Raw genomic sequence first — 16,089 nt, 5'->3', positions numbered from 1 at the left:
GAATCTGACGCTGACTATAGTTTCGTCGTCGTCAGATAAAAATCCGATAACCCAACAAAAATCAGTCAGCTTAAGAACACCATCGAAACTCAAGAGTAAACATTTAATGCTATTGCTGTTAAGACGAACGCAATATTTTTTCAATATATTCGTACAGCCGATTGGCATTCGATAAACATCGAATTCTCGAAAGTGCACATGCGCACAAATCATTTGATTCATCATGGCGGAGAAGCAAGAGAAGAAGGGCATTCTAAAAAATGCCAAACATTTTGAAAAGCCGGGCACCAAAAGCGAGTGAGTATTCTTCATCGTGTGTAACTATTTGCCAACACCGTGATATTTTGCGCCAACCAATTAGTCAGTTTGTCCAGAATTGACTAAATACGCTGTATGTCACTGATGACTGCTCAGTGTTATCAGACGAAATGTCAACAACATTGTATTTTGTAACGTTATACGTCTGCTTCAAAAGAGGGAAGTCATTGACTTCTGTCGACTGCACATAGATCACATGAAAAACGTACGCACACTCACACAAAAATTGTGTAGCACAGCTTGAAATTACATTCACTTCATGAACACTGCACTCGTTCAGTCCTTATTAATTAGTTATAATATCGTTATTAAAAATGTGAATATGTATTTCTTTCAAATATCGAATACAATTGTATATATATATTTATTATAATATGAAAGGTGAGTTATAAATTATATTTGAACTACAATATAGAAAAATTCATCCATGGACCATTCAAAATAACAATGTGTTTATCTTTCAGTTTGTGAGGTGTGCAGTGTAGGTCCATCTTGTATTTATTTTGGCAAACAACATTCTGTGGTTCTGTCAATCTGTACTTCTCTTGAATATTGTGTAACAACATTAAACAATTATTTAATTTTTTTGATTTCCCGTATGGTTTGAGGTACATAATTAATTATTTAAACAAGTTATTGCAATTTATAATAATTTATATAAGAAAAGGATATTTGTAAAAACTATAATCTGTACAACAGTACATACCACAAGAAATTATATCAGGTATGTAAATGAAGCACCAACTGTCAAACCTCACAGAACATGTCTGCCAAAAAAAAGGAGTCAAATTTACTTCTTTTCAAAAGGTAAACATTGGTCACACTTTGATTTCCCTTTAATATGTATTATTCATTTATTTGTGTATTTATATTTGATATTGTAATTTGTATTGTTTTATTTGATTATCAACACCCTACTGCTATAAACATACTAAATTTTGAAACTCATAAAATCCTTAGCCCAACCTCTCTCCTCAGATACTACCACGGGGGGCAGCGAGCATGTAACTGATTGATCGATCGATTGATCGATCAGTTGATTTATTGATTTATTTATTTATTATTCGGTTGAATGATTGATCGATTGAATGATCAATTTTTGTGGTGCAATATAACTTAACTTTGTGTGTGATATTGATCAATTCACTCATTGAGTTTTAAAACTATTTCTTTTTCTTGATTTTTGTTGGATCCAGCTTCCATTTCCCATTTTATAACTGAATCACCCCACCCCCACCCCCACTGTACCCCATCTCAATAAACAAGAACATGGTAATTGTATATAAGAAGCATTCTTTGTTAAACCATGTCATTATGGATGATTTTGAGGCATGCCAACTGTTATCAAAAATGTGATTTAGAATATGAAATTTCACTAAATAAGCCGTCACTGTCGTTTGTGTTGTGTTGGCAACTGAAATCAGTTACAACATTTATGTTTGAAGTGAACATTTAATGAAAATATATAGCACTTATAATATGTACAGTACTTTAGCTACAGCTGTAACATTTAGCAGACAGTTATGTTATAATGTAAACAACTTTACCTACAGCTGTAACATTTAGCAGACAGTTATGTTATAATGTAAACAACTTTACCTACAGCTGTAACATTTAGCAGACAGTTATGTTATAATGTAAACAACTTTACCTACAGCTGTAACATTTAGCAGACAGTTATGTTATAATGTAAACAACTTTACCTACAGCTGTAACATTTAGCAGACAGTTATGTTATAATGTAAACAACTTTACCTACAGCTGTAACATTTAGAAGACAGTTATATTATAATTGAAGTATAGTACTCAGGTACAACTGTAACATTTTAGCAGACATTTATTATGTATAATACTACTTTAGCCTGATTTGATTGGCCAAGTGGTTCTAGCCGTATTTAGTCTAGTTCTTTCCTTCATCAAATCTTAGGATCTCTCTTTCTTCTTTCTGATTCGATACCACATTGGCACCCATGCTAAGCTGTATTATAAGTATACAAATTCCTCAAATTATGTATTGTTTGTCAAATTATTGAAGTGTAATAATTGTTTTATGACTGTGTAAAACAGCCGTGTCATTGTTCTATGACAGATGGACTCTGGCATCTCACAGGAGCTATTAAGCAGTCCCTTGCCCACCAATTTTAGCTTGTAGCCTGTATTTTGACCGTGACTAGTCTAAATATGAGGATCATGGTGAAAGAAGTGAGAGTCATAAGAAGCAAATTAGTTCCCAACATACATGTAGGTTTTGCCTGTTTATGGCACTGTCAAGATACATCATTAGCTGGTCGTACCTAGCCCTTGTATTCTCCCAAGGGCGAACGATGTATCTCAACAGCACCATAGACAGGCTAATTTACATCTAGGTCTTATGAACACAGTTTCTTGGTTTTCAAAATTGTGCCATTTATTTAAGGGATGGTGTGAAATGGGATGAAATGAATATCATAGCAACACATCACCCTGCAGACAAGGAGTACGGACATATGAAAATAAATGAACCTGATACACCATATAACAGAATGGTTATAGGGGACGATGAAAATGCTGACCCAGTCAGTGATCATGAACAAGATAAAGATTTAGATGAAGATGCCATATCTAAAAAGTAAGCGTACTCACCTTTCCATTGTCTAAGGTGATTGTTTCACCAATGTTGAAAAATGTTTTCTATTATTGAATTTGTTATTCTGTCAATGTTGAAATGCATTGTCTACGATTTAAGTTATTGTTCTTTGTCAGTGTTGAAATACATTGTCTATGATTTAGTTTATTGTTCTCTGTCAATATTGAAACATATTGTCTACAAGTTAGTTCATTGTTCCCTGTCAATGTTGAATTACATTGTGTGATTTAGTTTATTGTTCTCTGTCAGTGTTGAAATACATTGTCTATGATTTAGTTTATTGTTCTCTGTCTATGTTGAAATACATTGTCTATTATTTAGTGTATTGTTCATTGTCTATATTGAAATACATTGTCTATGATTTAGTGTATTGTTCTCTGTCAATGTTGAAATACATTGTCTATGATTTAGTTTATTGTTCTCTGTCAAAGTGTGAAGATGTCTGCAATTTATTTCTGCATAGCACAGCATGGTGCCATAAGTTACTCTTACTCACTAAAATGCTTCAATATTTGGCACGATGTCAATTTTCTTACTTTGAGAGAAAATGGAAACAAAAAGATTGCAGCAATCATACATATTTTATTGTGTTAATTTACAATCTTCGTATGGGATCATTGTAATTTTTGCATCATTTTGGCATTTCAGATTGACAGAAGAAGCAACAGCAAAGAGATGGTGGGAAAGGGAAGAGGGTGAAGAGGAAAGTAGTGATGAAGAAGTAGTACCACTTAGTAAAGAAGACGAAGGTAAAAATAAATGACGATGAAGATTAGGTAGAGGGAAGAGGGATGTGTATATACTCCTACAGTTGGTAGTGGTTAGAATATAGGGATGCTATGTAATACACCTAAATACCTATAAGACTTCATACAATATTCACTTGTCTGTGATTTTACTTAATTGTTCAATGGCGTAATAGTAAGTTTGTTTGGTGTTGTTTAGTATGATCATCATCTTGTTATACTTGTCAATATGCAAGGTAATATAAGGAGTTACACTAAAATATGAGACATTGCCATATATGCAGACAGATTGACACTATTGATGTACATTTAACCACTTACTGTCAGCTGACAGTGATGTCTAACTTTGATTTACACAATGAACACATTTTATTGTTTTCTAGAAAAAAAAGATGCCTTTGAGTTGAAGAGAAAACAACATTACAATGAATTTTACAATGTCAAGCTAGCCAAAAAACTCATGGAGCAAGAGCTTGAAGAAGATGATGATGACGATGAGGAAGGAGAAAAGAGTACTAGCAAAACAAGTGAGAGTAGACAATCAGATGAACAAAGTAGTGTCAGTAAGGAAGATGATAATGCAGATGAAATACAACTCTAATCAAATGTACAGAAATGGTGCAGAAAAGAACTTCTGGGCTAGCCTCAGTGGTGCATAGAACTTGTAATATCTGGGCTAGCCTCACTGCTGCAAAGAACTTGTTATAACTGGGCTAGACTCAGTGGTGCAAAGAACTTGTTATATTTGGACTAGCGTCAGTGGTGCAAAGAACTTGTTAATGTTATAACTCGGCTAGTCTCAGTGTGCATAGAACTTGTTATATCTGGGCTAGCCTCAGTGTTGGATAGAATTTGTTATATCTGGGCTAGCCTTAGTGTTGCATAGAACTTGTTATATCTGGGCAAGCCTTAGTGTTGCATAGAACTTGTTATATCTGGACTAGCCTCAGCAATGTGTGTTGGTAAAACTAGTCAAATCAAAGCAATAACATTTTGCAAAAGAACAGGAACATATCTTTATATACATTTTTCATTCTCTTATTTAAGCAAGCTGTTTGTTTTCCATGATCTTTTTACCAAATGTACGTCCTGTATGTCTTCTAGTTGGTTTACAAATCCAAATTTTCCATTTTCATGTGATTGCATGACTTTGATTGTATTGAGCACATCGACTTCCTGCTGTTAATTTAGCCCAAAACAGTTTGACACCATAAAACATGTGCTTGTTGTGAAAAAGTGCTAGTATATTATCACCAGTGTTTGGGTGTATGACTATATTAGTATATGACTAGCTATACAAGGTATTCACAGATGTCAAAAATGATGGCCTAACTCATCAGATAACTTCTACTTGTTGTTTTTTATAGAAAGCAATACCAGCTCACATGCAATACCATCATTGAGACCAGACATGTATTTGCCACATGTCATACATGTATGTTTAAAATGTAAACACTGCTTAATATAGTTCCCATCAAAAGTTATTGTTGACTCTCTGTGGTTTGTTAATCTATCATAGTTCTATGTTCTAAGCTTGGGCCTCAAAATATTTTTAGTAATGTGTTTACAACTAAGTGTTATCAGGTATTATTGTGCATGTCTCTTGACACATTCAGAGACACAAGCAAAAACTGATTAGAACCACATTACAAGCCTAGAAATCTGTCAATTCAAAGTGTACAACCCCCCACCCTCACCCCCACCCCTCCCAGTCCCATTTCATTCCAATACTTTATGCAGCTGATGGGAGGCAATAACAGTGTAAGGGTGACCCTACTTCTCTTTCTGTTTCTCATTACCCAGACACCCAAATTTTCAGCTCCAACATCAAAATAAAAAATACATACCGGTATTTTCGCTCACTGCTGGCAAGAATAAGCAAGTGCCTGGACTGTCGACATCATCTACAGTCATGGTGGTGGCAACAACACTTGTTTACGAACAGAATATTTTTCTTTCATCACAGAAGTTATCCAAGTAGGGAGCATAAAAACATGCCAATTGTATAGAAAAGCTGGGAAAGGGCTTGTTACCAGGAATCCAATAAAACAAAGATAGAGAGAAGGAAAATGAGAGGCAGAGAAACATGAAGATGATTTTTTATTTTTTTTACTTTTTCTATATAAATTGACCATAGTTGCTATGAAAAAGTAATGAGAAACAGAAAAAATAATAGAGTCACCCTAACAAAAAACACATTAAAATAGAGTAGAAAATGCCTAGCTTAGCCATAAGTGAACCATGCCAGAGTCAAACAGTGCACCAAATTGTTAGGTATTATAAAATAACAAATTGAATGAATCATTTTCATTCCCTGTCAAACTCAATGAAATGTGTTCAATGAACAGAGAAGTACATAAGTATGCATTATGTTAGCATGTATGGTTGTGTTCCGAGAGTTTGTGTGTAAAAAGTTCAAATTTGTCGTGTGTGTTGACCTTTGTCAATGTTTTGTTTTGTTTTGTTTCAATCAGTACTGTTTCTAATTCACTATATTCAGTACATGGACTACAACTGTAGCAAGACATCTTTTAGCAAACTAAAATAGATATGAATTATAATAATTACTGTCATAAGGTGACTTTATTGAGATTAATAATTACACCTAACATTAGAATATCATCTCCTAAAAATGGCTGTACATTCAGTTGTATTTGTAATGCCAGGTAGAAAAGTAGTTGTGGTGAAATAAACTAGATTGTACTTGATATACTTTTAGTAATGACTGGATTGTATATGGAGAACATATTATATTAAAACAAACCAGACAATGTTGAGATAGCAATATGATACTTTCATCCAGAGATTGTTGGAAACAAAGTTGATATACTGTGATATGATTGTTGAGTGTCAATGAAATATATATACATCATATACTAATTGCTATTGACATCGGCTTTAAGGGTACAAATTTGTCACCTGCTGTCTGATTTTGTTTCAAAAGTAACATCAAGTGAGTATTCCTTAAGTAGCCTCAAACAATGTGACACCTGGTATGCCCCAAGGGATGATTGATTGTTTGGGGAAGCCCAGAGAATGCTACTAATCAATCAAACCAGCAGTGCACGGAATCACATCTTGTCGCATTGCACCATTGCATGACATATGACATATTGCATAGCATCACATTGCACTGCACCATATCACATGATGCATTACTTTGTATCTGATCACAGCATGATACACGTTGCATCACGTGACATTGCATAATGTCACGTCACATCACAATATAACAGAATTTGAACCATCGTTCTTTATATGTAGACTTTTATTTTGGAAGGCGAGACCACAACATACTTTTGTTTTAAGAATGTCCACTTGTATATGGGCTTCATGGCATTAACAAATTGATCTGCGTTATGGAACCATTGGTAAAGATTTTACCTGTATTAGAACAAATACACTGATGATGAACGAAGCCAGCTTAACATACCGGTATGTCTCACTTCAAAGATTTGTCATTGAATCGGATAATCTTAACAGTTCAAGTCATTTTACAGACAATTTCAGCATTTCTTGTCAGCGGATTTTTAACAAATGTATACTTGTAACAATGTTAATTTCTGACCCACAGACCTCCAAAATATTTTTTAAATTGGTACTATTTCTTTTGATTTATACTGAAATCTGTAACAAAACTGGATAAATATCATTGGAACTCAGCAAATAGATATCTGTAATCTACTTATGATGTCTTTCATCAATAGGTCAACTCTCAACATGTCAAATTAGTGTATTTGTACAAAAGGCTGACCTTGTACTTGTGTGTTTTGTTTCCTTTTATTTTGTGTTGTCGTTGCATTGTTTACTTTTGTTTATTTGTGTTGAGCACAGTAATATAAGCAAGGAATCATTTTATTTCATATCATAATTATTGTATTAGTGATGTAAAGCCCATCCAAGATATGTATACAAATCATTTCTATTTACTGTTCTGTATATTGTATAGTGATATTCATTGCAGTGTGTTTTACAGGAAGTATTTACTTACTATCGTTTTAAGTCCAGAGTACTTTGATACTCAAGTTACTGGTATTATATAAGTATCAAGTTCCATCCCTGTAACCCTAGACGTTGGTGGAGGGTCTATGTTGTAACCGAAGACTTTTCATGAAATACACATATACCAGTGATTCAATTTCTTTGTTCAGAGAACCATCATAAAGTAGTGTTGATTAAAAGAAGCTCATTTGATACATTAGATCCTAAAGATACCGATCTATTTGTAGAGGTATATACACATGTTATGTTATTGTAGTTCCACGTTCTGACAAGTTGTAAACAAATTAGAATTTAGTAAGTAGCTTGTTTTTATGTAATAGTGTTCAATTACTGTTAGGCATATAGTGTTCAATTACTGTTAGGCAAATAGAGTATGAATGAAATGAAAGTGTAGAAAGATGTCACTCAGATTTCTACTTCAAAGTGTTGTTTTGACGTCCACTGTAAAATTCCTATGAATTTACATTGCAAATAGATGTCATCTATACCTATTACCTGTACAAATGTTTAGACAATCAACTAAGCAGTTTTACTTTATTGTAGGAAATATACAATCTAATTAAACTCTGATCAATTTTCTCACTTTAAAAAAAGTGAAATCTGATTAAGACCTAATTTAGAAGCTTCGGTATACCACAGACAACATATTTTACACCTACCAACTTTGTTTTGGTGAAAAGGGAGGTAAGAAGAAGGAGAATGTAATTTAAATATGCAAATGACAAAAAAGGAAGAAGAAAATGAGTTTGCTTTACCATCAATATGTAAACAGATTGTTATGAAATATAGAGCTAATGTAAGGTGAATTTAGAAAGAGCTTAAAGCTTTGAATTCTATATCTGATTTGTGGAATATGGCATACCAGTATATTGTCATCATGTCAACAGCTAATATTATAATACTGCCACATTTAATGTAAATGAGGCATGTCAGCAGGGTAGTTGTTCACTTACTAGGAGATACCATGGTTGATTTCAAACGCATACATTTCTTTGCGAGTGACCTTGTCACAGGTATCGCAATAGGTATATATACTGTGACATATCACCATTTTGAAGGTATACAGAGTAACTTTATGACTGAAGTCACGCAGACTTGAAATTCAAAGGTTTAGGTCTCAAGTGTGTTGACTATTTCTAGCAAGAAGAGAAGTGGGAAATATGTGCTTTGTAATTTGATTTCATACCCCTTTTTAATTTACGTCATGGTTTCCAAAAAAAACGACATGTATTTTTGTGTAAATGTTGTCCATTTGACAAAATATTTCCTAATAAAGTGAATGTCGGTTTTGGAATGAAATGCTTTCAGTGTTTTATCTTTTATATCCTGATAGCTGGCCTGATAGCTTTTTTAGAAAAATTGTTGTATAATTTAAATATGTTCGTTTTGTCACATGTATGTAACAGGGTACTATCAGGCCACCTACAATTTAGATAAAGTGCACTTTGTTGTTGTTGGTTGTGCCAGAACTTGAAGTTAGATGGATATTTTCGTAAAATACAAGTTTCCAGGCCCCAGTTCCAGTTTCTTTGTAATATCCTGTGTAAAATAACTTTACCGTACACCACCTATGTTTAATATCCGGCCTGTAAGATGTTTTAAAACTGTATGCACCTTTAACCATCCACATATCAAGTGTACCCCTACTGAATTGTTATATCGATGTCATTTCCTTCATGATTTCTACTAAAATGTAGCTTTTTCCCCTCACAGTTTCAAAAATTCGACTAAAGTATTGCCGTCTGTTCAGAAATACCACTATTGTCACTAGAGGGCGCCATAGTTGCGCAATGGTTGGAAATTTTACTCCGCGAAGCAATCTGCCTTTTCCCCGTGTATTGAATTGGTGTAAAGTGCATCTTTTTGGTCGTGTCCTTAATCGGGCTCATCCACACTTTCACCTCTTGTATTCAATAATTTAAACCACCTAGAAATACAGCATAATGCCTCCAAAATTCGATCCTACCGCTATTCACGTCGGTAAGTGTTTTCTATACTGTTTTCAGAGCCACTGTAGAAGTAGTTGTCGTGTATTTACGAATATTCAAGATGGCGGCGACCATAGGGTGATAGTCTTACCATGCTGTTTACACGTTCCAGTATGTTTAATATTTATTTGTATGCTTTTTGAAATAAATACATCGTCGATCATTTATTCTCAATGAAGTAGCAAAGAGTGACCCTTGGCCATGTGATTATTTCGCCTTAGTCGGTGTTCACCGGCACTACAAGTGTTACATGTTCACGACTGTCAATGAATATTTCTCACGAATACACCCATAGTACATCCTCACAATCGGTGTATTAATTTTGGTAAAATCAGAAACGTAAATTTTATAGTATCGTCCCTAGTAATACCACCGGATACCATGTACTAGGAGATTTTCTTAAACTGCAAATAAAATTGAAGTGGCACTAGTTGAGTTTCCAAACTTTCACTGGAGTCTGGAGTGAAAACAAAATGGGTAACCTCAATTACATGTAAACTATTCTAGAAGTTAGTACTAGTAGCATCATGGCAATGTTGTTGCATACTTTCTATTAACTGCAATAATTGTAGCGTTTGGTGTGAATTTGAGGGATTTTATGTTTTTGTGCCTTTTTTCGTTCCTCAAAATCACAGTAAACGCTACAAATAAATTGCAGCTAACCTTCTATAACATTACAATTGTCGTCTGGCATTGTTAGAACAGTTGATTGCATAGCAGGGATTTCCTTGATATTTTTTTCATACTTTTGAAATATTATTGTCATCAGATCATTATTCTTACAAGTTACTACCAGTCACCAGTGATGGTTAAACATACTTCAGTGAATGGAATACTGAGAGTACATTTTGAATTTTATGTAGCAAAAAGTACATCCAAAAATCTATTAACTCAACCCCATAAAGTTACTTATGCAATGATTGGAGTACAGTTATAATTTTGACACATTATATCTAAGGTGTAAATTGTAAGGTGAAGGCCAGCAAGTGATTATATTGTTTCTGTTGTGAATACCAGGGGTACCTGGGAAAACATGTCATGCATTGATTAAAGGATAAAGAGACCTTTTATCTCAAATAGTGTTGGTTGACTCTTCATCCATTGATCACATAACTGACATCCAAACATTGAATCATTCTTTCAGTATATCTTAGAGCAACTGGTGGTGAAGTTGGTGCAACATCTTCACTTGCTCCCAAGATTGGTCCACTTGGTCTGGTAAGTCCTGCATCAGTTATACTAAGTCATGAAATTCTAATTTCAGTAATTCTATTCAGCTGTCCTAAACCTAGTCCTGCTTGCAGACAAAGCAAGGCTGGACTTTTGATAGTGTGCCATTGTAACATCGTCCAGCTCCTGCAACACTCTATACAACAAGCCCATTGTGAATATGCAAACATAATGCTTGTGTGCCAATAACAAAAAGTATCAGGCCCACCAGTCTAATATAACCGAGTGATCGATTGACTATATATTTCACATGAATCTCTTGATTACAAGAAGTCTCTCCTTGGATGATCAAGAATCTCAATACCATAATTTTTCAAAATTCAAAGCACCCATCTGAGTGTATGCCACCATACTGGATATGTCCATTTGCATGTGTGTGTAAGTTTGTAAAGGAGGGTCATTCAAACTCATCATTTGTAAAAAAATGAAATTTTCCTATTGCGTGACTTTTGGTCATCCCAGTTGGGACTTCTGTAGTCAAATCGATGTCAAATGAGTAAATAGTCATTTCTTGCTAATATTTGACCACTTGGCATGATAATTCTTTAGTTGCTGGCATTTCTGGCAAGCCCTGGTTTCAAACCTAACTCTCCACTGGACAGAGAAGGAAGGGGAGAATGTCAAAATTGAGTCCCTACTTATTCAGTCTGCAAGTACTATCATAAACCATACAGCTTTGCAATATCCAGTCTTATTGGTTCTCCCTCTTTGGAAAGTAAAGTTGATTCCTGAAAATATTTCCAATGCATTGGTAGTTCAATTTTGAAAATCCATCACTATTATAGCAAACATGTAGAATAGTGAGTATGCAGCTGTACACAAGATACATGCATTAATTGTATTGAGCTAGGGGTTAGGTATACTACATTGTTGCTGTAAACTTAGCTTCAAGCTCATTACACAGAAAGACAGGGCAATGGATGAATGTGTGTACAGAAGTTTGGGTCATCATTTAGGATATGAGTATGACGTAATAACATAATTTGTAACTTCAACTAAGTACTGTGTTGTTTTTATCAACAGTCCCCAAAGAAAGTTGGTGACGACATCGCCAAGGCAACTGGAGACTGGAAAGGTCTAAGAATCACTGTTAAGTTAGTTATCCAGAACAGACAGGCTAAAGTTGAAGTTGTACCAAGTGCATCATCTTTAGTAATCAAAGCACTGAAAGAACCACCACGTGACAGAAAGAAGCAGAAAAATAGTAAGTCACTTGGATCACATCTTGATTAGTCAAGAAATTCTTATTCCAAATATCTTTGCAATTATCCCTTAAAACATTTCCTTTTAGAGTTGTATATGTTATATATTGGCCACTCAATGCCTAACTTTGTGTCTCATTATGTTAGTAGTTTTAAGATGACAAAGTCCATATCTATTGAATCTGCTATGAATTACTATGAACTACTATGAATTTGGTGTTTGTAGGTACATTCCAACATACTAGTTGTAGACCATCAGGGCCAACAAATTATCCTAGCAAACACTGGAAAGTTGAACTTGTTGCTTGGTTGTGTGTATGTAGTTTTTGATAGGATTACACAATAGGCCTTTCCAAAATTTGCCATGGTGGCGGTCTACTTCCTCTCTGTGTGTGCCTTGGGGTATACATGGTATAGGTTACTCGGTTAATCATAGAGCACTGCTGCTTTCCTCAATGTCTGAACAATACGAAAAACATCCCTGATTTACACTTCTACAGAATACAAGGAACAAAGCTCTTGAACGTATTACGAGGTGATGATACCCCCAATTTGAGCGAGGGCGCTGTATTCTCAATTTCCTGTTTGCAGTCTGTAATGGCCTATTCTGGGTTCATATGTGACAGAGTGTATGTTGTATATATATATTTCTAAGAATTGATATGAAATCAAGTAATAAATCTTTTACTGACATTGTTTTGTCTTCCTTTGTTTCACAGTTATCCACAGTGGTAATGTTACATTAGATCAAATAATTGACATTGCTCGCATTATGAGGCCACGCTCAATGTCCAGGTATCTATCAGGTACAGTCAAGGAAATCCTAGGAACAGCTCAGTCAGTGGGATGTACAGTAGAACATCATCATCCACATGATGTCATAGAGGGAATTGATGAGGGCGAGTATGAAATTCCAGAGGTAAGCATAATGTTTTTGTAGTAAAATGTTTAGGGCATCAGTCCCAACGAAATGCATCCAATATGTATCCCTGTAATGATTTAAATGTTTAGGTCATTAAACTGTACTTATAATCAAATTCACACTTACAAAATATAACTTTCATAGCAAACTGTTAAAGTATAAATTTCTATCATAGATATTCACTGTCTCTATCTTGTCTAACACTTCCTGAACTACTTAGGTATTGCAAGATTTCTGATACTATTAGACCCCAAACATTTGCATTTTTAACCAAAGCCACTTGCGGCCAAGGCAAATTGATAAAAATTATGCCTTCCCCTGCTTCAGTTGGTATGCAGATAGTCCTGCTTGCAGATGGAGTAAGCCGGGATTCAGTTTTGACATTGTCCCAGTTTTGAGGGACAAAGTCAGTATCGCGTCCCATACACCGTCTGCTAGCTTGACTAGTATACAGACTGATGGATTGTGAGATATTGGTCATATGTGAATTTTATGCCTTGTGTGGCTCATTGCATCACTAACTTTGTAAATTTAATAACTTGAGAGGTTACCTATTACAGTTATCAAATGAAAACAGAATTCTTGATGTGTACATGATATAAAGACAAAAAAAAAAATAGTTTCGTCTAAGGGCCTGAAAGAAAATGAAAACCAACCCATCAAAACTTGTGACTCGATACAAAATAACCAAACCGTCAAATTTCTCTGACCAACACAAAATAACCGATGTTTTTCTTTTCTTCTTGCAGGAATAAATGCTGATAAATTTTGCCGGAACACAAACAGTGAAAAAGGCAGTAAATAAAAAAAAAAGATTAAAAAAGAGAGAATATAGTCTTCTTGTTTTTATTTAGTTGGTCGAGTGTTCTGATATGAAGATGAAACTGTGAGACTGGGAATGAATATTATTTGTTGAAGAGCACAGGCTTTCTGTGTTCACCTCTTGTACTTGTGTTTACTACAGCTTTCTGTGTTCACCTCTCTATTTGTACACTGAACTCTACATACTTTCTATGTTCACCTCGGTCTATATATGTATTTGTATGCTGAACTCTACAAGCTTTCTATTTTCACCTCTCTTTGTGTGCTAAAATCTATTGGCTTGTATCTCCTACTTGCATACATGTTAAGACATTTTAAGGACTATACATGAATGAAGTTACTCCCCTGTACTCTAATACATTCCAATTCCTAATACTTAGAAGATGAAACATCAGTTCTATGAAAACAATATTCCTCCTTTAACATGCTGAAGCCTGGGTTGAAGTAACGTTTGAGTGGTATGGCATACAAGTTTATGCCAACGTGTGTTCAATTACCTGCCTATATTAACTACGCCTGACATGGACTCATAATGGCACAAAAATGACTTCTTTATACACATACAGTCCATTGCAGCCTCAAGTACATAGGATTTAATCATTCACATTACAATGTCCTATCAGGTTTCTATTTGTACTGCTGGATTAACTGGGGGACAATCCTAGTTCGAATCTTACCCATAGATTTTAAGCAGAGGGAAACCAGTGACAACTTGCAGATTCCTAGCTAACAACTGTGACCATTCAGGTTTCACAATTTCACTGATGTCACATGGTCATCATTCGGCAGATGTGTGTCAGCATCACCTATTGAGAAGAAAGGCATTCATTCATTCATTCACAAGCACAATAACAGAACAAGTACAATTATGAACTGAAAAGTGCAATGTGTTACAAGGAATATCTGATGTTGATACTCAACACAATTCACAATGTTGAACTCTAGGGGGCACCCTCAGCAATGGTTGAAAGAGATCACCGAGTCTGTATTTGCAATATTTATTCTCAATATTGTTGATGAACTTTATAAATGATGTGAGAGAATGACAAAGAAAGAATCTGACAAAGATATTTTATATGAAAACATTTTATTTGAATGACTTGCACTATCTTGGTTCATAGATATGTGAAAACTAGCATACTGGTATATTACTGGTTTGTCAAAAGGTACATGTCTCTACACTGACAACTACATTGAAAACTAACAAAGGTTGTCGGTGGATGAGTGGTTAAACCACTTGCCTTTTACCACTGTGGTCAGGGTTCAAACCCATTCACAGTTTGATTAAACTTTTCCCACACTAAGAAGAGTGTCGTTCAGTTTGGCTCTACCGAACAATGCAGATTTTCCCGGTTTCCTCCTACCCATGAGGGATGGCCCTCACTAGACTTCTTAGGAGATGAGTGTTTATATGCTCAAGGAACTATTCAGTATAAATAAAGGTTGTTATTACATACATTACAGTTTTGTACAATGTTTACTAAAGATAAGACAGTTATAGCCTGAATGTATGCAGATGGGGGTTTTGAATTTGTTATTTCCCAGTTGGGGAAATAAAAATTCAAAATCCCTAACTACCTGGATTCTAGGCTTGGACAGTACTCTATCAATACATATCAAATTGAAACAAACCAGTTTTCTCATCACCAGGGAACTTAGCTAACCCTGAACTTCAATGTCAGTCTTCAATGTTGTCTTGCTTTGTCTGTTCACAGCTTATTCCATTCATGCAAATGTTAGAACCCAAAGTCTGACTGATGCATTAGATGTCATTTATAGAAACATTTCTCTACAGGGTTTCTGAGTCAAACCTGAGTGATGAGAACATTGGAAATGTGAACACTATCAAATCTGGCGTTTCCTTCCATCTCAAGCATTGAATGTTACTTTCTACATTGGTAATTCTTTGATTTGTACAAATATGTTACAACTGGAGGTATCAACCCCTAAATGTGAAGTTTACAATAACTGAATATGTTTAAAAAATAATTTTGACATGTCATTCCATAGTAGTTGTAGAAATGTTGAATTGTTAATATTGTATTTAATTAGTATTGGGTTCAACGTAACCACACAATAAAACTGTGCTTTTGAAAATAACAGGAATGACACTAAATGTACTTGTTATAGTAGAACTGACTCTGCTTACAACAGTTGACTACAATGCTACAACATTAGAAAGAGTACATTGCAAGTATGAAATCTTTGAAAGCTATACACTTTTCATCTACAT

At 34.7% G+C, this 16,089-nt stretch overlaps 2 protein-coding genes across 2 annotated transcripts; both read left to right on the top strand.

Annotated features, from left to right (window-relative positions):
* The first annotated feature begins 223 nt into the window (after positions 1-223).
* Positions 224-8,929, top strand: LOC144433612 (protein phosphatase inhibitor 2-like). Its single transcript, XM_078121949.1, has 4 exons — positions 224-297; positions 2,735-2,926; positions 3,593-3,693; positions 4,074-8,929. The coding sequence occupies exons 1-4, from the start codon at positions 224-226 to the stop codon at positions 4,289-4,291; spliced, it is 585 nt and encodes a 194-aa protein (XP_077978075.1). The 3' UTR covers positions 4,292-8,929.
* Positions 8,930-9,528: 599 nt separating this feature from the next.
* LOC144433880 (large ribosomal subunit protein uL11-like) lies at positions 9,529-13,863 on the top strand. The gene is made up of 5 exons (XM_078122273.1): positions 9,529-9,672; positions 10,825-10,898; positions 11,934-12,114; positions 12,832-13,031; positions 13,784-13,863. Exons 1-5 carry the CDS (start codon positions 9,636-9,638, stop codon positions 13,787-13,789), a joined length of 498 nt encoding a protein of 165 aa, XP_077978399.1. The 5' UTR covers positions 9,529-9,635; the 3' UTR covers positions 13,790-13,863.
* Positions 13,864-16,089: the final 2,226 nt, after the last annotated feature.

This window comes from Glandiceps talaboti, chromosome 4 (genome assembly GCF_964340395.1).
Source record: "Glandiceps talaboti chromosome 4, keGlaTala1.1, whole genome shotgun sequence".
NCBI classification, from domain to species: domain Eukaryota; kingdom Metazoa; phylum Hemichordata; class Enteropneusta; family Spengelidae; genus Glandiceps; species Glandiceps talaboti.
This window is presented reverse-complemented; position numbering and strand designations above follow the sequence as displayed.